Below are 21,801 nucleotides of genomic sequence, written 5' to 3' on the forward strand. Positions count from 1 at the left end.
CCAGCTATTGAACGGCCTGCCTTGGATGATTCCACTTCACCTGGATCTCCTCAGTCAGACGAGAGGCAAGCCTTGGCACCCGGAGCCGGGCAGGCTCCAGCTGTGGGTCTGGCCCCTGAAAGGGACCACTGGTCAGCTTTAGGGATGTCGGACACGGTTATAGGTACCTTACAGAATGCTAGGGCGCATTCCACTAGGTTGTTGTACGCAAGTGGAAATATTTCCAGAATTGGTGCCAGACTAATGGTCATGACTCAACCTCTTGTCCCATGCCTGTCATCTTGCAGTTTCTACAAGAACTGCTTAAGGCTAGTAGATCACCTTCAACACTGAAGGTACTATATACCTAGTGACTATTTCTACTTGCCATGCCCCTTTTGACTCAATGTCCCCGGGCGCACATTTTCCGGCTAAACGGTTTCTCCGAGGCGCTCGGTGGTTGCGCCCTCCTAGGAGGGCTACTCTCCCCGAATGGAGTCTTGTTGGTTGTACTGGAGGCTCTCACGCAGGCCCCGTTTGAGTCTATATACTCCATTGAGTTGAAATATCTGTCTATGAAGACAGCCTTCCTCTTGGCTATCACCTCTGCAAAGCAGGTTCGTGAGCTGCAAGCACTGTCTGTGCATAGCTCCTTCATGCGTATTTGGGATGATGGTAGCTGTGTGCAAACCCTGTTTTCCTCCCCAAGGTGGTCACAGCTTTCCACATTAATCAGTCTGTGGAACTGGAGTCCTTTCATCCAACACAGTTTACTTTGGAGGAGGATTGAAAGTGGAATTTCCTCTGCCTGGTTCGGGTATTGAGATGCTACGTGGATAGAACGAGAGCATTGCGTCATTCTGACCAGCTCTTTGTCTGCCGCGGGACACGAACCCTGGGACAGCCCCTCTCGAAGTAACGACTGTTGCATTGGATTACAGACAGAGTCTCGACTGCGTATGATGGTGCTGGCTTACCCCTGCCTAGGCGGGTAGCAGAACATTCCACTAGAGGTGTGGCTACGTCATGGGAGTCATGCAGCTAGCTTTTTCCAGGTTCTATTGCCTTAATGTGATAGATCCCTCATTGCCTTCAGTGGGCACAAGGGTCCTTGAGGTCGCACGCTCGCACCGCTGACCTGTGGTCAGGCAGGGCTGAGGCATCCCTCGTGTGCTGCCATTCTTCCCTCCCTCACGACGGCTCTGGTATTAGTTTTCCCATAAACGATGTTTGGTGGCCATCTTCGAATTCAAAGGGAATGTTAGTTTACCTACCATAAACCTGGCTCCCTGAAAGAGAAGATGGCCACCAACCGCGAGGTCGCATCAGTCGTCATCATCGTTCGTCGCGAAAAGAGGTCGATCCTTCCCTGAGTGACGGTTTTATCCCCTCGGTAGGCGGGTCCGAGCAGGTCATCGAGGGAAGGGGGCCTATCGACAGCTTTGATAGTAAGAGCTCAGTGACACCTACCAATCGGCAGGTGTATATCCCATAAACAATGTTTGGTGGCCATCTTCTCTTTCAGGGAACCAGGTTTACAGTAGGTAAACTAACATTATTAAGGGTACTAAGCACACTGATCGAATGAAAGGATCCTTAGGTGCAAGAGCTATTCAGCTATTGAACATTTCTTTTAAAATGTGATTTTATTTAAGGTGCAATCAAGAACTTTATGCCAAATGGCACTTTACTCTTTAAACGTTTTGTTTTTAAAATTCTATGCTAAGATTTTGGGCAAATATAACTGTGCACATCTGATAAACATATTTCACATACCTGCACGCATTTCATCTTTTCTGATGCTTTCATAATCATGCCAATCTTTTCTTCTTAAGCCATCAGTCCATGTGTAAATGTGTCCTTCACTCAAGCCTAAAGGAAATTCCTAAGAAAAATGCAAATATAAGCATTATATTGTATTCCCTGATAAAGATGAAAGGAGACTTTTTGCAATTACATATTTAGGAAAATATGAATAAAGCATTCTGAATATTGTTTAAATGTTGTTGCCCACTTTATCCACATTCAAAATGTTGCACTTTCTCTACTATTAAATGCATTCAGGATTTAATAAACTTCTATATTTCAAAAATGTGTATAACTGTTATTAAATTATAATTTAAAAAGCAAGACAAATGTTCAAGCTTTGTATTTATTCATACCAAAATACCACTAAAACCCAACATACATAATAAAAAATAAATAAAAAAAACAAGACACAGATTTTCCTGTCCTAAATAACTCCATTTGTGAGTATTCTACATCATGGTATTACAATCTTTTATTCTGAAATGTCACAACCTTCTGCTTCCAACATGGAAAACCATTGTAGGTTAAGTTTTCAGCTTCAAGGTGCACACAAACCTTTATTAACAGAGATTAATGATAAAAATGGCTATTTATAAAATTGGCTTAAAGAAGTGCTAAATAAGGTCCTAAAACCAATTTATGTCCTCCTCTTAGCATTAGCAACATTATTATTGCTGTGCCCCATTATCTCCTGTTGGAGATGAGTTGGTTCTTTTCTTGGCTATGCTACTTCAGTTTGGAATATGCCTGGTACCTAATGACTTGATGTGTTGTTCAGTCATGTAACATAAATCCAATGGTAAAGTTGCAATCACACCATTTAGTAATTAGAGGTAAGTAAACAGATTTTAAAGCATAGCACTCCTTTAAATGATTAGAAGGGAGGCATGCCTTGAGTTAGTCTTTTCAAATAACGAAGACAGAATAAATAAAACAGAGGTCAGAGAACCACTGGCAAACTCAGACCACAACATGGTCTCATTTGAAGTGCTTCTTAAAACCCCAAAAGCAATGACTAAAGCAAAGGTTTACAGTTTTAGAAAGGCAAACTATGAAGGTATGAAACAGAGACTAACAGAAATAGATTGGAGTAAAATATAGAAAACATCCACAGAAAAAGGATGGCTGTTTTTTAAAAATGTAGTACTAGAGGTGCAGAACAATTAAATCCCAAAACTAAACTGCCAAAATGGTTTAATAGATCAATTTAAAAAATATTCAGCAAAAAAAGGCACCTTACAGAGCGTTTAAAAGGTACCAAAAACAAAATACACAGAAAGAATACACGGAACTTCAAACTCAAGTCAAAAAGGAAGTTAAAAAGGCCAAGAGAGAAATAGAAAAGAGCATTGCTAAGGGGGCTAAAACCAATTACAAAATGTTTTTCCAATATTACAACAGCAAGAGAACATTCAAAAGAGGAGGTTAAATGTCTACAAATGGCAAAATCATAGACAAAGAAAAAAAAATTAAATGATTACTTTCACAAGTTTTTACAAAGAAGGATACGGACCACATGCCCCACATGTCAACCTGTTCCTATCAAGTTTTAAATAACTTTAGCAAAACCAAGGCAGAAGTGTTAAAGGGACTAGGAGCTCTTAAAATAAATAAATCCCCTGGGCCAGATGAGATCCTCCCAATAGTACTCACAAAAATGAAAGAGGTTATTTACAAACCTCTAACCAAGATCATGCAACAGTCTCTTGACACAGGGGCTGTACTGACAGACTGGAAAATTGCAAACGTAATACCAATCCACAAAAAGGGAAACAAAACCAAACCAGGTAACTACAGACCAATAAGCCTGACCTCTATTATATGCAAACTTATAGAAACTGTAATAAGATCCAAAATGGAAAATTACCTACATGGTAACTGTATCCTGGGAGACAGTCGACGTGGTTTTAGGAAAGGGAGATCGTGTCTAACTAACCTGTTTGATTTTTTAGAGGATGCAACATTGATAATGGATAATTGCAAAGCACATGACATGGTTTATTGAGATTTCCAGAAAGCTTTTGACAAAGTCCTGCATACAAGATTAATTCTCAAATTGAACACAGTAGGGATCCAAGGAAACGCATGTACATGGATTAGGGAGTGGTTAAGATGTAGAAAACAGAAAGTACTGATTGGAGGAGAAACCTCAAAATGGAGTGAAGTAACAAGTGGAGTATTACGTCCTCTGCTATTCCTAATCTACATTAATTACTTAGATTTTGGTATATTAAGCAAACCTGTTAAATTTGCAGATGACACAAAAATAGGAGGAGTGGCAAATGCTGTTGCAGCAGCAAAGGTCATTCAAAATGATCTAGACAAGATTCAGAACTGGGCAGACACATGGCAAATTACATTTATTAGAGAAAAGTGTACGGTACTGCACGCAGGAAATAAAAATGTGCATTACAAATATCATATGGGAGATACTGAATTTGAAGAAGGAATCTATGAAAAAGACCTAGGAGTTTTTGTTGAATCAGAAATGTCTTCATCTAGACAATGTAGGGAAGCTATAAAAAAGGCCAACAAGAAGCTCAGATATATTGTGAAAAGTATTGAATTTAAATTAAGGAAAGTAATATTAAAACTGTATAATGCATTAGTAAGACCTCATCTTCAATATTGTGTTCAGTTCTGTTCACCTCGCTACAAAAAGAATATTGCTGCTCTGGAAAGAGTGCAAAGAAGAACAACCAGAATTATTCTGTGTTTAAAAGGCATGTCATATGCAGACAGGCTAAAAGAATTGAATCTATTCAGTCTTGAACAAAGAAGACTATGCAGCAACCTGATTCAAGCATTCAAAATTCTAGAAAGTATTGACAATGTCAACCCACAGACTTTTTCGTCCTGAAAATAGAAACAAGGACCAGGGGTCACAAATGAAGATTAGATAAAGGGGCATTCAAAACAGAAAATAGAAGGCACTTTTTTACACAAACAATTGTGAGGGTCTGGAACGAGCTCCCCAGTAATGTTGGAGGGATACTGGAGGGATAGCAAGTTCCTCTTTGCCCAGGTCAATAGTCAAAAGGCTATGCTGTGCAACCCCGGGGACCAAAGTCCTCCCTGGCGGTTGACATATGCTCCTACTGACATGTTGTCCATGCGGACAAGGACATGTCTCCTCTGGAGCACTGGGAGGAAATACTGGAGAGCGAGGTGAATCGCCCGCAGTTGCAGTGCATTTATGTGCAGGGATGTCTAGTGACCCGACCAGGACCCGCGGACTCCTCTGTCTGCCCAGACCGCACCCCAATCAGAGTATCTGTCATCACCACCTGACTGCTGTGGATCACTCCCATCCGTATACCTTTGCGCAGGTGAGAGGCTTGACTCCACCAGCGTAGGCCTTCCCAGCATACTTGAGACACAGTCAGCCGATGGTGTCTGTCGCATTTGGGATATAGCTGGAAGGCATTGAGCCACGCTTGAATCGGTAACATGTGGAGTAACCCCAGCTGGATGGCTGCCAATTGTACTGTGGATCCCTGTTGAAACAAGGTTAGACAACTGTGAATGGCTGCCACTCTGTCATCCGACAGGTAGGCTCACATTGCAAGGGAATCTAGACAGAGACCCAAGTAAACCATACTTTGTACCAGTATTAATTGACTTTTGGCATCGTTGAGGGTGAGACCCAGTCTCGCCAGATGCTCTGTCACTATAACCGTGTAGGCCACTGCTCCTTACTGTGACTGGGAGCAGACCAACCAGTCTTCTAGGTAATTCAACACCTTGATCCCCTGCAGCCTCAAGGGGGCTAGGATGGCTTCCACGCACTTTGAGAACGTGCGGGGGGCTAAGGAGAGGCCGAATGGCAGCACAGAAAACTCGAAGACGCTTCCCTGAAAGGGGAAGCAGAGATATTTCCTGTAAGCGGGATGAATAGAGGCGTGAAAATATACATCCTTTAAATCCACAGTGGTAAACCAATCACCGAGCCAGACAGACTGGAGGATCTGGTGATGTGTGACCATCTGGAACCTCCTCTCCCTCAAGAACCCATTGAGGTGTCTCAGGTCTAGGATAAGTCGAAGGCCCCCGTCCTTTTTTCTCAGTAGAAAGTATCTTAAGTAGAACCCCTCTTCTTCAGAGGTGCATTCTACGAGGCAGATGGCTTGCGAACCCGGGTTTTAGCTGCCGCGGAAGCCTGCAGGCGATGCCTCAGGTCACCACACTGTGCAGTGGGGATCGGAACTGTCCGGGTAACCGTAATTATGGGTGGACGCCTGATTGTACCTCTTCCAGAAAATCTGGGAACACCGGAAAGGGCTGGGGAGTTGAAGTCTGAGCCGGTCTGAATACAGAGCGGCGTTGTTCAGGCACTGCCTTCCAGGGAACCTTGAGGAAATTGGAGGCTCACTCCATAAGCGCTCGAACCAAGCTCAATGGAGGGGTAATACGAGTGCTCTTCTCCTGGGTTACTTCCTGGGTCTCTGTCTCCTGCTGCTCTAAAGAGTCCCCATCCCAGGAAGCTGTGATCGAGATCGCATTCTGGACCTCCTTGCTCATCGCCTCTTCTTGGTCTGACCACTGGTGAGGGTGGGATTGGTATTGGGGCAGGTGTCGGAGGTGGAGCTGGGGCAGGAACAGTGGGAAGAGTACTGCCTGACCAGGTACTCGAGAACCTGAGTCATCTGGCTCTTCAGGTTTGAGATATCCTTGGCCTGCCTACTGTGTCTTGCCCGCCTACTGCTCCTCGAAGGAGACCGTGAGTGGCTGCGAGCTCAGTGGGCTGAAGACTGTGATGGGCTGGAAGGCAGGTGGAGGAGGGGCTCCCAGTGCTGTAAAGGGCTCAGCTGAGCTGGCTGAAGAAGCTGTTCCTGTAAACTCTGTGACAAGTGCTGCATCACCAAGCACTTGAGACACAGATCTGTTTTTTTTTCCCCCTTGGATAATAAAACCTTATTCCCAATATTTACGTAACAAAGCCATTTTAGATATGTTCATTGGTAATACAAGTAACAAAGGGATTTTACAAGGCTAACAGAGGAATGCTTTGAATATAACATGTGGTTTGAAGGCACTAAATTGCATTCTGTACCAACTTCCATTACCTTAGTGCCGTGCTTGAACTTCTTTCTCAAGAAAGTTCACAGCCATAACCTTGTAACATGCACAAGCATTACCGTAATACTGCTTACATGCTCCAGTAGTAATTGTAGAAAACATCATCCCTTCTCAAAATGGAAGTGCTTTATTTAAATGGTGTGTACGTGGTATATGAGCCATGAGGAAAGTATATAGTTTTCAGTATTGCATCTGAATTACATTTAGCTGTAATCGTAGTTAAACTGGTATCATTATTATTATTATTATATAATACAACTAATACAAATACATCAATACATCATTTTACATTTCTTGTTTTGCTCACTTGCTACAGTTTTCATGTTATAAAATCAATGCAATTTACTGTGGAAACTAATTTAAAGATAGTGCGAGAAAAGCTATTGAATGCTGCCTGAAACAGTGATTAATAACTCTGTTTCTGAAGGCTATTTAATATCCCCATTCTCAACTGGGGAATTAGACAGAATGACCTTGCATGTCAGTTCTAAGCAGTGGTAGTCATACAGCCTAATTTCTCTAATGAGACCAGTTATGGGATTGAGAATTAGTAGCCCTTAGGGGGATCAGCCTTAACGACATTGAATTTATACACCAACTGCCTTCTGCATGAGCCTAATCAGATGCCATTTCAAAAGATTGATTCTTGTAAAGATGTAGCCATTAATTGTTTTCAAAGGACAGCATTGTAATGACATACCCAAAGGTTCCCAGAAATACTTTTTAATTAGATGTGCTATGTGTTCATCGAGATGAAATACTTTGTTCTGCTTTTATTGAGCAAAAAATGAATGGCAAATTAGAAAAAAAAATATTCTTAGTGTAACATGCAAAGCCATACACACTTAAAAGTAAAAAAAAAAATACTTCTAAGATCCAAAGATGGTCTACACTTGCTTATTCCTGTTACCAAAACAACTCTTGGTAATGGTCATTGTCCATAGTCTGGCCAAGCATTACTTGTATGCAGGCAGAAAAAAATGAATAGTAGCCAATTTTTTAAAGCTATACCCATTAAAGTAAAAAAGATTTTGTTATTCTGGGTTACTACTTGGGATTATAGAAACAGCAAAGATAAAAGGGATAAACTATTTTTTATGATTATGGTTTGGCAAAGCTACAGTAAGCATCTAAGGACCTAATTCACTAAAAGGCAGTAAACTACCAAAATTACTGCATGGCAGGGGGAAGTCACACTGTGCCCAACCAGCGGTCGCTCTATTCACTAAGCTAATTATATGCACAAATAAAGCAAGCTAAATGATTCATTTGCAAGTTGTCACATTGCACGGAATTATACATGAGATTTACACACACTTTATTATAGTATATACAGGGTGATTAGAAAGTAAGTAAACTATGATGCATTGATGTGGTAAACTTACTTTATAATCACCCTGTATATAAGGGCGCTAAAGAAAAGGTAAGTATGGTTCTGAGTTTGTCACAATGATAGCGACCAAGGAGGATAGGTGAGGAATCTTAAGGAGCTAAATGTATTAGCAGAAGAAGTGGTGGGGAATTATGAAAGGCTTTTTGGTGCTGAATCAGCGAGAACATTAACTACAATGAAACATTAAGGACCAAATAAATGCGCTCTGTAGGAGGAGGGCGGAGGTCTTGGCCCAGATCACATTCAACCCTTGGCTTAGAGTGTGACCCTTAAACACTCAGCATTTCAGAATAGTTTTTGAGTTACTGTTGCATATAATGATATTTAAAACCAGAATGGTTTTTTTTTGTTTGTTTGTTTTGTTTTTTTTAATAATAACAATAACAGAAACGCAACAATCACAGAGTGATCCTCTGGATTTCAGGTTCATTTTTTTTTTAGCATTTCTACTTTGTTAATCATGTGTTTTGTTAACTTCAGGGCTTTAGATGTTTATATTTTGCAGTTTTTAACTACATGTTTCACCACCATGAAATTTAAGATTTTTAAATAGCCGAAACAGTGACATTTAATATTTTTTAAAATATTATGACCATGGAATTTATGAAAATTGACCTTGAATTTGGTAGGGCCCTACATATAATGCAAAAAAAGTAGTACTATTTAAGATACAGAAAGCTCAATTGATGTTCAATAAGGCAAATAGATAGTAAGAAGTAGAGTAGAAATATAGTAAGACAATAAAGTATATACTGTAGTTATATAATAAAATCGCACAAAAGTGCTTAAACACTTCAAATCTTGTGTCTGGGTCTGTTTTTAAGAGGATACGAACCTTAAATTAAGTGAAATCTTTCACATTTGGTGGCAGCGGTACCAAGCCCTACAGACCCAGCACAGGTTTAAAAAATAAATGAATAAATAAATAAATATGGAAATAGAAGACCCAATAAAGAAACAATAAAATAGACAGACACACATACATACTTATTTTTTTACAAGTGTACCCATCTTCTTATATTAAGTCACATTTTCAGTAATTGACAGTACCAGGGAATATCCAGTGAAAAGAAACTGACTGCGTGATTACATAGTTGTCCTCTGATGCAACAATGAATTATTAGTCAGTTCTAACAGCTGGCTGGTACCTGTGCGCTGAATTTGTAACTCAGTGTGGCCCAAAAGGGATTACTAAAGTACAGCAGCATTACATGCATTGCGTGCCGTAGTGTTTGATTTTTACATTAACCTCAGGCCCTAGAGAGCCCTGCCTGATAAAGTACAACACACTTGGAGGATCCACCTTCTCCAGAGAAAGATTCAACATCTGGTTAAACTACAGCGAGCACAAGAGGCAATAACTGTAATAATTACAGAAGCTTGCCAAGTTTGAAGACTGTACTGCCTGGTATTCCATAGTCACATATCCATGCCTGTAATCTGATTCCTTCTCGGCTCTGAAGCTTCATTTCTTTATTTATATTTACTACAAACTCATTACTGCTTCAGACTGTCAAATGCTTCTAGCAGTGTATAAATCTTGCAAAATGTTCCATTTACTTATCATAAAGTATGCTATGCTTTGCTATCTCATATGTTTGTATGATATAGTTTGAGGGTGGCTGTAAACTCTTTGAAGATATATCTCTCTAGAGGACCAACTTTTGGAACTGTCTGATTAACAGAATGTGAGGCAAAACATTGGATTTCCACTGATATGTATGTATGGGCATCTTTATAACCCCAAAAACATCAATATGGCAGTCATACAGCATTAAATCAGGTGTCATAGTCATGGACACATTTAGCATAGTATTTATATAACCTTCCAAATATAAAGTCAGTACCTCAAAAGGTACAGTTCAGGTGTAAAAAAATGTATTTTAAACATGCATTTCCAGTACATATTAGATAGCACTGACAGACAGTTTTTGAGACATTAAACAGTAGTATAGTGTTTGCTCTAAAGTGAATTAGAAATTTGAATAAAAACAAAAAAAGAATTAGTTGAAACAAAAATGTACTGCTGGCTCCACCAGAGCACACCTTGACAATCAACCTAATTATAGGTATATTATTGTCAATTGCAAATCATAACAGACTAAAATCTCTTAACTAGTAATGGTATGCAGAATTCTGTACCAGGTAGAATAAAGGTTGGTTTATTCTTCTCTCGCAGACAAAAGCCTTACGTCAGCTGCAGACACTTGCACAGGTGCGTCAGAAGCACCCCTGAGTTCACAGACTTTTTGACGCAGCAAAGTGGTCGTAACTGTCGGTCATACTTTCAGCCAGTCTGCGTTACTGTAGGTATCAACTTGTGACTAGGGTTGCCAACAGGCTCCACGATCCTGCTACACTTCTACACAGGATTTCAAAATTCATTGTCTCATGAATGAAGTGAATGTGTAAATTGGCTCATATATATTTAATAATAATGTGCCAATTTAAGTGCCAATATTGAATCTTTTGGTGCATTTTGTTCTTAATTCTTACATTCACCCTGGGCTATGAAACAACCCAATTTGCACCATAGTTCTCAGCTATTAAACACTTCAAAACAGCAATCTGAATACACTTTCACCACCATCTTTATTTTATATAAATCAATAAATGAACACATAGAAAACAGTGCGACATTTTGGCAATCCCAACCTATCTTGAAATACAATAATTAAAAGGACAAAGCAGAATGCAAAAATGTGATCATTGTAATTAGCTTATCGTTCTGAATTCATTTTACTTTCTTGCATAAAACAAAAAAAAAAAAAAAAAAAAAAAATGGTTGATTGTCATTTGTGGTCAATAGTCAACTATTGGGCAGGAAAATATTATATTATTTACAAAATACACACACACACATACATTATATATATATATTTGTTATTATTATTTTTTTATGCAGTAGCATTTTTCTGATACCTTAAGCTGCAGTTTATAGTTTGCATTATTAGTATCTTTAATAAACTAGCAGGAAACCATTGCTAATAGATCTTCCCTGTAGATGACTGAAGTTTTACCTCCCCATGTAGATACGCATGAGGCACACACTGCACTGTTTGGGCAGTGAAGTACACATACCCACAGTACCAGAAAAACATGGATACAATTTCAAGGTAAGAAGTTTATTTTCTAGACCAAAAGTAAAATTAAATAACTGTTAACAACATTACAATTTTGTAAGATAACAGACAATGACCTTACAGGATATTATGTTTATTCAGTGTCTATAAAATGCTAATTTATTCTGGTCATGAATAATGTCGGCTCTGGTTTTGTTGATGTTAACTCTGGTTTTACCCACGGTAAAAATGAACACATGATAGGTAGATAAAAAAATTATTACTTTCTTCTTGTGAGTAGTTTTTCGAGATTTACGATTATACTGTATTTACAGTATAATCATAAATCTCAAAAAACTACTCATTTCTAAATCTTTTGTAGTCACTTTTGTATTACTTTAGTATAAATGCATGTTAATTTGGATTCATATGTTGTTTCTGACTTTATGTGAACGAAAAGACACACTTTTGCCCGTTTTCCCATTGGAAATAGTGATATTTTGAAATATCACTGTCCTGGTCACAAAAGCAAAGTTTGTGGGGAATAATAGCCATTTTCTATACTTTTGAGGCATAAGCAATTAGGAAATTACACTTACTACCCAGGAAAAAAAAAAAAATATATATATTTGTTACACGGTGTAATGTGGTACAGCCTAGTTAACCGTACTGATGGCATATAAAATGCTTAGATGACAGATATGGTTGCATTCTTGTAGAACTTAAGGATAAAACAAAATACATTTGGTCAAGGAATTACATTAGTTCCATTACTTAGTTGAGCACAAGGTGGTTTCAATAAGTACTTTCTGATCGAAGTGTGATCTATGTGATATTATGGGATGTTCAGTCTATTTGAAATAGGAGGTAGGTATTTATTTTTTGAATTTTTATATATTAGTCAAATAAACTACTACCAAATAAGACTATTTTGCCACCTACTTTCCAGACAGGTAGCAAATCCCCACTAATGCCTTTAAAAGTTATGTATTATATACCAATTTGACTTTGTCTGAATACAAATATAAGTTGCATATGCAAATATGTTTGCTTTCATTGGGTGGCTTTGGCAGGGGTGGAGCTAAGTTAAATAGTTTACATGGCATTGTTTGAGGTGGCACCCTCTGTGTTAAAGTAAGTCATTTATTATTATTATTATTATTATTATTATTATTATTATTATTATTATTATTATTATTATTATTATTATTATTATTAAACTCCATTAGTTGCTGCTAAATATTGGTGAACAGCTTTAAATAGCTCTAACATAGTCAAAATATTATTATAGAATATTAAGTAATTTTAATAAGGATTCCCATGAGGTTCTTAAAATGCTTTATTGGATAATCTGTACACTGTTAAGCAACAGGTACATTCACCATCTTTGTTCTCACTCCCTTCCGTTCTCTCTAGCCCATGGGTTTCAAACTCAATTTTACCAAGGGCCATATCTTAATTTAATGTTTGATTCGCGGGCCACAAAATCCTCACCTTTTACATACACACATGCATTGTAATAGGTGATATAGAAAACACATGTTTATATTCACAGTTTTTAAAACATACACATGTATTTTATATATGACTGTGATGGAGAGCGAATGAATCCGAATCAAAAATCTCCCTCTCGACCAGTGAGGGCACTGTACAACAGGAGCTGCGGGCTTCCTACTGAATGGTTGGGCAGTTCATCCTGGGGACAGTCGGGAGCCAGCCATTCAGGAAGAGGGCGGCGTTACGGTACCTGGAGTCATCGCCCTAGTACGGTGAACGAAGTTTCAATCATGAATTGGAGGAGACGTGATTGAACTAGCTATCGGAGGGGGCGGGGCTTAGGGTACTTTAGGGGGACGTGACGCCGTAATCGTCTCCTTTGTTGTGGTTAATGGGAGGAGACAAGGACGGAATCTTGAATGAAGTGTGGGTTCATTGAGAAGTGTTGTATTTGTTTTGCCAGACGGCTGATACGAAGCTGGAGCTGCAGCAAGAAGCCCGCACGAGCACCAGCACTCAGAGCACCGCACCTGCACCAGAGCACCCAGTTTGGAGACGTGTTTTTGTGTTTATTATTTCAGGACTGCAACCCCTTTGTTTTGTAGCTGGTAATACCCATTGCTGGGTAGAACCAGCTTTATTATTTTGAGTCCAGTTTTCACTGGCAATACCCATTGCTGGGTAGAGCCAGCTTTATTGTTTGAAACCCGGTTTTAAAAGGGCATTAAAAGAAACCTGACCGGTAGACTTTGTGTTTGTCCTTTGTTGGAGCACCTCAACTCACCTATACACCGGAGCACTACAAACCACTTTGCCACAATGACTTATTCATTTAACCCTTCTATTAGGTTTCGGGTCTATTTGACCCGACTAGTTTCCAATTACCTTAAATGCTGTTTTTCTTTTGATTTTCTGTATAATATTTTATGACTTTCCCTAAGTTGGGTTCATGAACTTATACACAGAAAACCGAACCTTTGAGATGTTTATTTTTTTTTAGAACAGGTCATGTGTACAAATAAGATGTTTCGGGTCACTGTGACCCGTGGCATTTATCTATGTAGATTTGTGTGCAGGAATAAAACAAACTTATTTTAATTTATCATTGTATTATTATATTTGTATTATTACTTCTGGAAATGGCTGCGCCTGTCTGGAGATATTTATAAATAAAAAAAAAAACAATATGTATCTACAAGGCAGAGGCTAATTTTCTGTCAGTATTGCAACAGTATCTCGCTGGTAAAGACATTCCAAAATGAGGAGCTCCCAGGTTGGCAGTCAAAGACGTTTTATCACAGCTCCTGGACTAAAGGAGCATAAAAGAGTAAAACCTTTGCAAATAAAAACATTTAATCAATCTAAGGCTGTTTAAACTAGTTTGAATTTGCATCGGGTCAATATGACCCAAAACATAACAGATGTACCAAAAATCTGAACATAATAGGAGGGTTAAAACACGTTATCTATCTTACCTAGCTGCTGCCCTGTTTTCTCGTTTACTGAATAAATCTGGCACCTTTTCGTCAATATCGGGGTTCATGTTTTGTGCTGAAATGGGCTTTAGCACGGAGTGTAGATGCTTGTCATTCAGGCGAGATCTTTGAGCGGATTTATTAATCTTCATCAGTGAAAATAGCTGTTCGCAGAAGTACGTACTGCCAAACATTGGCATGACGCGTGTAAGGTTTCCTTGCTGCATGTGTTTTTCCCACAATTGTAACTTTAGCTCAAGTGCCTTAACACCATAATATATTTCAGTTATGACTTGTTTACAGCCTTGCTGTTTCACATTTAAATTGTTGAGCTGTTCGGTTATATCGCAGAGAAATCCCAAATCACACAACCACTTTGCACCTGAAAGCTCTGTAGTTTCTTTCCTTTTATTGTGCATGACAATTTCTTGATGGAAAAACCTTCTAAGTACTGCGCCGCTGCTAAGCCAGCGAACTTAGGTGTGGTGCAGTAAATCACGATATTGAGCATTAAGCTCGTCAAGCAACTTTTGGAATTGCCGGTGATTTAAACCTTTGGCCCTGATGAAATGTATCGTTTTCACAACCGTGATCATTATGTGATCCATTTTCAGCACCTTTCCACACAGTGCTTGTTGGTGTAGAATACAATGGTATGTTATAAGTGTCGTTGGACAGTTCACCTCCTGTAGTTTTTTGCACATCAAAGCAACAAGCCAATTTTTTTCACCACACATGGGAGGCGCTGTCTGTTGTTGTCAATCCAACTAATTTCTCCCACTGTAATTTCATGTTGTGCACACACTTCTCAAGCTGTTGAAATATATCGTTTGCTGTGGTAGTGAGGTACACAGCTGCAACATCCAAAAGCTCTTAGGTAATAATGAAGACTGCATCAACACTCTGGATAAAAATAGATAACGCAGCGGTATCAGTAATATCTGTGCTCTCATCAACAGCAAGAGAAAAGGCTACGAAATCGTTTGCTTTTCCAGTGAGATGATCTGAAGATCAGTATCCAGGTCATCCACTCTTTCAGCTACGGTATTTATTGAAAGACTGACATTGGAAAACACACGCTTTTTCTCAGGACAGACTATTTCTGTGACTTTTTGATTGCAGTCTTTTACAAAAGCACGCTCAGAAAAGGGGTTGACAACTTTGCAAATAGTTCTGACACAAGGTAACGTGCCTTTATTGCCGCATCAATTTCACATGTTTTATATTTTTAAACATGTACTGTTGTAAATCAATAGTTCTTTTAATTCGGCCAGCTTTTCGCCACATTTTTCTTTGTGTTTCATTTCATAGTGGCGCCTTAAATTGAATTCTTTCATCACCGCAATACTTCCTTTACATACCAAGCAAATGGTGTTTTCTTGCTGCTCTACAAATAAATATTCAGATTCCCAACTTTCCTGAAACAATCTGCCTTCCTTATCCATTTTTCTTTTATCTGACATTTTGAGAGTTGTATTCCTGTTTTTGACGGTCGTAAGCTACAGTGTCTAACGAAAAACAAGCCTTAAGCACCAAGCACGGGATATGATTGGCTGTCTCTCGCTGTCTTCTGTTTCTTTAGCTCTGAGCTTCCCGCTACTTTTCTGATGGCTGATGGCATTTGGAGTTCTTACGTGTGATAACCCAATAGACTCAAACTGGGCCGGGCCAAATTACACTGTAATGAATTAACTTTGCGGGGGGCTGGAAAAAGTACCCCCATGGGCCGTATTCGGCCCGCGGGCCTTGAGTTTGACACCCCTGCTCTAGCCTAAGCTAATCAGTCCATGAGTTGACCAGTCAGACATGGCAAGTCAAATACTGAATCAACATTGTATCACGCTATACAAATAGTTATCACGAACTATTCAGAAATGACAATAAATATATTTTAACTATCTTTTTTAGTATGCAGAAGAGATAGCAGCTGCTTATAATTGCTTGCATTTTAATCATATGTCCTATCAGCTGATACGCAGACATTACATTTTTATTTTGCTCTATTTTTTAACCTGTGTCACCCTTCTTTGCATTCCAGCTTAAAATCCGATTCTTCTTTTATACGTTCAACACATTTGTGTACTGCTTTTTTCAGTCACTTCTCTCAGCCTTTGTGAAATTTCCTTTAAAACTGTGGCATTTTTATGGGGGTTTTTGTATTGGTTTTGTTATTTATACACCAGACCAGATGTCCAGGAGAGCCTCTGTCTCCTCTACAGTGTGCCTCTTGAAGATATTTGTATTGTTAATGTATACTGTTTATTATTATTATTATTATTATTATTATTATTATTATTATTATTATTATTATTATTATTAGTGGCTGTTTAACATGTTGATAGTTCGAAGATGCCTTTGAGGCTTCCAGGCAACAGACATTCATGCGCCTTGCCTGTCGTGTGAGCCCTGGGGCGATTGCAATCGATTCAATCCCAGATATGTTTGCATTCACATCGAGAAAAAAGAAACAAGGCACCCCAGGACTGATTACCCAAGCGAGCCGAGACCACCTATTTTTCCAATCTTGGGGTGGGTTGTTTTAAGCGAGCAGAGGTTGTTTGAGAAGCATTCACACTGGTCTCCAATCGATCTGAGCCACTCCTGCGAGCAGATTTGGATGGGCAGATTTTGTATTTACAAACAAAAAACGTTCATACTGTGACGAGGAGCCCCGCTTCTATGTATATTTGTGTGCTATTTTTATGATTTATTTAAATATATGACGGCAAAATGTTACTGTTCTGGTTTTAAATTTACCTTGTGGGAATGCCTGACTGATCAGCTACTAAGTATGTAATTAGCTGACAGTCACACATCCTTATTTAATCTGTGCAGAATGTGACTGAGGGATAATATAATAGCTAGTCCCTTAGTCACAAATATAAAAGATCTGAAGTTTCACTGCATGTAGAGACTGTTCAGAAGTGGAGAACGGAGGTAGAGAGGAGGTAAATTAATTAATATTTATAACAACTGCTACTCGTTTTGGAAGCACCAGCATGATATTTGTTATTGTTTATTTGTTTGGCCAACGTGCCTTTTGTTTTTGAAAGTGTTTTGTTTAAATGTTGTATTTGTTTTTGTTAAATAAATCACTGAGAGCCCTAGCTTCTCAGTTTGCCGCACTATTGTCTATTTGTTGTGGTTTCCTTTTCCTGGTCTGATATCAAGCCTGCAGCCATCCAGATCGATGGGGTCACCTGCTCGCCGTCGCCTGGGTTCGCTTGTCTTGGGTCGCCTGCTCACCTTTGCCTGAGGATGCCACATGTGCGCCGCCACTTGGGGTTACCAGTTGGCCAAGGCCCCAGTTGCCACTTGTGGCCCTCCTTTCCCCCCATCCCACCCCCCAGGACTTTGAAAGGGACTTTTTGGATTTTAAGGGGGGAGGTGGCTGTTGGACCATGTGTGCTGCGCACAAGGGGGGCAGATGTGATGGGGTGCTCTGCCCCCTATAAAATGTATGTAAAAGTGTGCTCTATTATTGTTGTTTTATTATTTTTATTATTATTTTGTATATATGATCTGTTTATGTTTGATTATTGTAAAGAATATCTGTATTATTATGCATAGCCATTTATTATTATGTGGCCAGCAAAAAGCCGGCATTAATATTATTACTTGCCAAGGATGGGGTTACTTCCTTATTCTTAAATAATCCTGTGAGAATGTGTTGGAGCTTTAATAATGTAATTGTTTGGTAAATGGGTAATTAAGGCTGCAGCCACAGGATATAAAAGAAACCACCTCGACTCATTAAGGGGAATGAGAGCTAAGAGGAGGATTGTGGAAAGATACTATGAGTAAGAGAAAGACAAATGATTGCTACCAACTGTGAGACTTTGTAGGTACTCGTTCTGTTTTTGAAGCTTATTTGTTTTTTTATTCTGTTTTACTTTGGCCCGCGTGTCAGTTTATGTTCTGCTTCTGAAAGTGTTTTGTTTGTATTATTTGACTTTATTAATAAATTTACTGCTCTGCCAGGCAGTTTCAGCCCCGTACCTCTGTCTACTACTCCCTGGTCTGTGAAGTCACCACACACGCCACTCAAGCCTAACCTGTCACAAACATAAAAAAAGAAATCTATACCCCGTGCTTTCCACACTGTAGTTCTATTAGCAAACAAACTCTAAGAAATAAACTATTATCTTAGAAGAAGTTGTTAGTGTTTTTGTTCAAGAAAGCAGGCATACATAGAGTTCCACTACAGCAGTTCACAGGTCAAAGTGAAGAATGCCATTAGAATTTGCACACAGCTTCACAGCACTGAAAAGTTGACAGCTTATATGGTTTATGAGATTATAGTGGTAGTAGGTTATGAAACTTATACAAGCCTCCCTTACGGGGATGCTTAAAAAGCAAACATTCAGATAGTGATAAGAATAGAGTATGAGGTGATCATGAAAGAAACGCAATATGCTTGTTGTTCTATAGATTTTGCATGTATTTAAACATTGAAACCTCATAGTAAGGACAATTTTGTGTTGCACTTAGTCAGCCTTAATTTACTGTAATAATTCTAATGCCACAGTACATCATCTGCAAAATCTTCCTGGAGTTATTTGCTAGAAATGGAGCAGTTGTTGACAGAGTTCTGATGTTTTTCTTACAGAACAATTGTTTTCCAGCAGCAGGAGGCAGTTCTAATATATCCCACTGCTTATTCTCTGAAACATTGGCTGCCAAATGGCTATAAAGCCCTGGTATTTTCAATTATGAAAGCACTAAAAAGAGTAAAACAAATACATCAATCCTTTAAAATAATGCCTTATTTCTAACCTTTGAAATCCAAGAAACGTCAGTAAGTCCCCTCAAAATAAAAATGTTTTAAATGATATCATCAATCTTGTATTACTCTTAACAATTATCAAGTACTATTTGCATTCTACCGTGAAAAAATCTTCAGTCCACCCAGACTAATATATATGATGAAAACTAATATTAACATTAAACAAAACATTAAAAGCCCCTAAGATTAAATATTACAAACAACTACTAATTTAATAATAAAAACTGCTAAAAGTGTTTTTTTTTTTTTTTTTTTTTTTTTTTTTAATAATGCACAGATCATTTCCAAATCAAAGAACATATTGCAATAATTTGAATGTCTGCTCAGGCAGAAAAATATGAATCCCACTAATTGTACAAACTTAATTACCTAAATTGTTTTGCATTTTGGCATCTGGGTTGCAACACAAATTGCATCTGGGTTCTGCTATATTGTTCCAATTCAGTGGAGCTTGCATTCTGTTTTTTAAAGCCACTGTACATCATTTTAACAAATGACTATATTTTCACAAGGATGAAACATATTAGTTAATTCAAGTTGAGCAGGCAAAACCTAACTATCAAAATGAAAAATCTGACCAGGCACTAACTGAGTAGAGTCAGCACCTCAGTGCAGTGCAGCTTTTACATAACACCAAAGAACTGCTAAGAAAAGAAAACTGCCCATCTAACTGTAAGCATTACAGCACTGTAATGGAGCAAAGTAATCATTGCACATCACAACAAAACCAGGCAAATTAACTTCTGGGGTTTGATAATGTACTAAACTCTCCATTTTTGCTATACAAATATGGGGTAAGGTAAGGGTTGAACTGTATTATGTTCCTGTTAGTAATACCAAGCCCTTTAACAGTATTGTCTGTTTTTGTGTTGAAGCATGTCTATGAGACTCTATATAAACCAGTTATACTTTACTACACTAAGAAATGTGTGATCCATCATGTTTTGAAAAAGTAATTGTGAATAAAGTGAATGGCAATCATGTGGACTGAACACGTGTTGATCATATTATTTGGGTAGTGTGCATACTAGGTTATTAATTTGTGTAGGAGCGCTTATGTTAATTATTGTATAATTTAGCTAAAGGGTGGGCTGCAGATTCAAGAAACAATGATTAATAATAATAAAAAAGAACACACGTGGACAATGAACAATGCAGTATAACTTTTGGAAAGCTTAGACTTTACAGATCTATGTAAGTCAATCAATTTAAAAGCAGTTCCATCCTAATCTGTTCCTTTTAATTTAGACAAAGGCTGCAGCATTGCACATTGTTCAAATGCTTTAGAAGCTTGTCAGGAGGCCCTGATTCATTGCTAATCTGGTGTCACTTGTGACCTTTTCTGAGACTGTTATGGTGGGGTGAGTATTGCAACAAGAAGATTAGAGTTAGAACAAAAACATGTTATCAATTAAGTATTAAACCAAATAGCTATTTTCTGCAAATCCTTTGAAATAGCAAAGCAGATTTCAAAGCTCAGTGGAAGAGACTAGGTCTGGGTCAAGACCGGAAAGATAGCTTTTATCAAAGAAGAATATTTTGAAGAAGGTCTGTCATATTACTATCTATTATGGGCAGCCTGGTCACTTCTAACTAGACGCTTGTCCTTGAATGCCTGCCTCATCTCGTATAAATAAAAGATCCCATCCACACTCACACCTCCTTATAATGTAGAAAAACAGAAATATAATACATAGGAAAGGGATTTTTGATCTATTATGAGAGGCTGCTATGACCACATATTACAAAAGTAATTACTGTACTTGTAACACAATCAAAATCAGTATGCAGTTACAGGAACATACACAGTACTGTAGTCATGCCATTGAAATACCCAGAACAACAGCTAACAGTCAACAAAGTATGTTATTTTAAAGATTTACCGTTATCTGTTTAAAGCATAAAGATTGATATGATTTAGGAAAAAGGTAACTCTCTTTCGTTGCCAGCTGATACAAAGAAGGGTTTCTCTCCTGCATGAAACAAACTTCTCTTACTAAGATGGTCATGTACACAGAAGGGTATAGAGAAAAACAAACAGATACATGACTTCTTCATTTGAACTCATTACCAATCAGCCAGTTGCTAGGCTTCAGAGTTGTCTTAGTGAGACAGATATGAGTGAGTTCTTAAAGATCAGAGGAAAGTGTCTTGTGCTCCTTTGTTTTAATAAGTAATGAATTTTCTGCCTGTTATCATCAACTTATTTAGATTATAGTCTCATAAAAATAATCAGATGTTATACCCCTTGACAACATCTGATGTTTTTAACATCTTTCTATTAAAAAAGCAATCTACATTATTATCAAATAAAGTGACTTTACAACTCCCTGTATGACATGGGCATTGATATTACAGTTTCAAAGACATTGTCCATAACCTTTATTTGAGCAGTATAACACTATGGAAACTCCACTGTTGCCTTTTACTACTAGAGACTGTAATATTCATACTTCATAAAAATGGTTAACATTAATCAGGGTCTTACACCACTTAGTAAGTTAATTCCCTTCTTAGATGATATGGAAAATATAGGCACATTTGTCATAGAAAGCAGTGCATCATTGCACTGTACTTAAAAATGCTGCAATGTGTGGCAAGTGTAATTTGTACCTGTATACATCGAAGAATCCACTAAGAAAATAAAACCATGACTCTATTCCTTGGGTTATTTTCATATGAATGAATGTATGATTTAATCATTAATATAAATACTTGTGT

At 38.3% G+C, this 21,801-nt stretch overlaps 1 protein-coding gene across 1 annotated transcript in view; it reads right to left on the minus strand.

Moving 5' to 3' along the window:
* The window catches only part of LOC121322461 (polypeptide N-acetylgalactosaminyltransferase-like 6), a 159,749-nt gene that overhangs the window by 63,853 nt on the left and 74,095 nt on the right, over positions 1-21,801 (minus strand). The window contains exon 2 of the mRNA XM_041262537.1: positions 1,756-1,864. Coding sequence (XP_041118471.1) covers positions 1,756-1,864 — 109 coding nt within the window. The remainder of the gene's footprint in view (positions 1-1,755; positions 1,865-21,801) is intronic.

This window comes from Polyodon spathula, chromosome 1 (assembly GCF_017654505.1).
Source record: "Polyodon spathula isolate WHYD16114869_AA chromosome 1, ASM1765450v1, whole genome shotgun sequence".
Lineage (NCBI taxonomy): Eukaryota > Metazoa > Chordata > Actinopteri > Acipenseriformes > Polyodontidae > Polyodon > Polyodon spathula.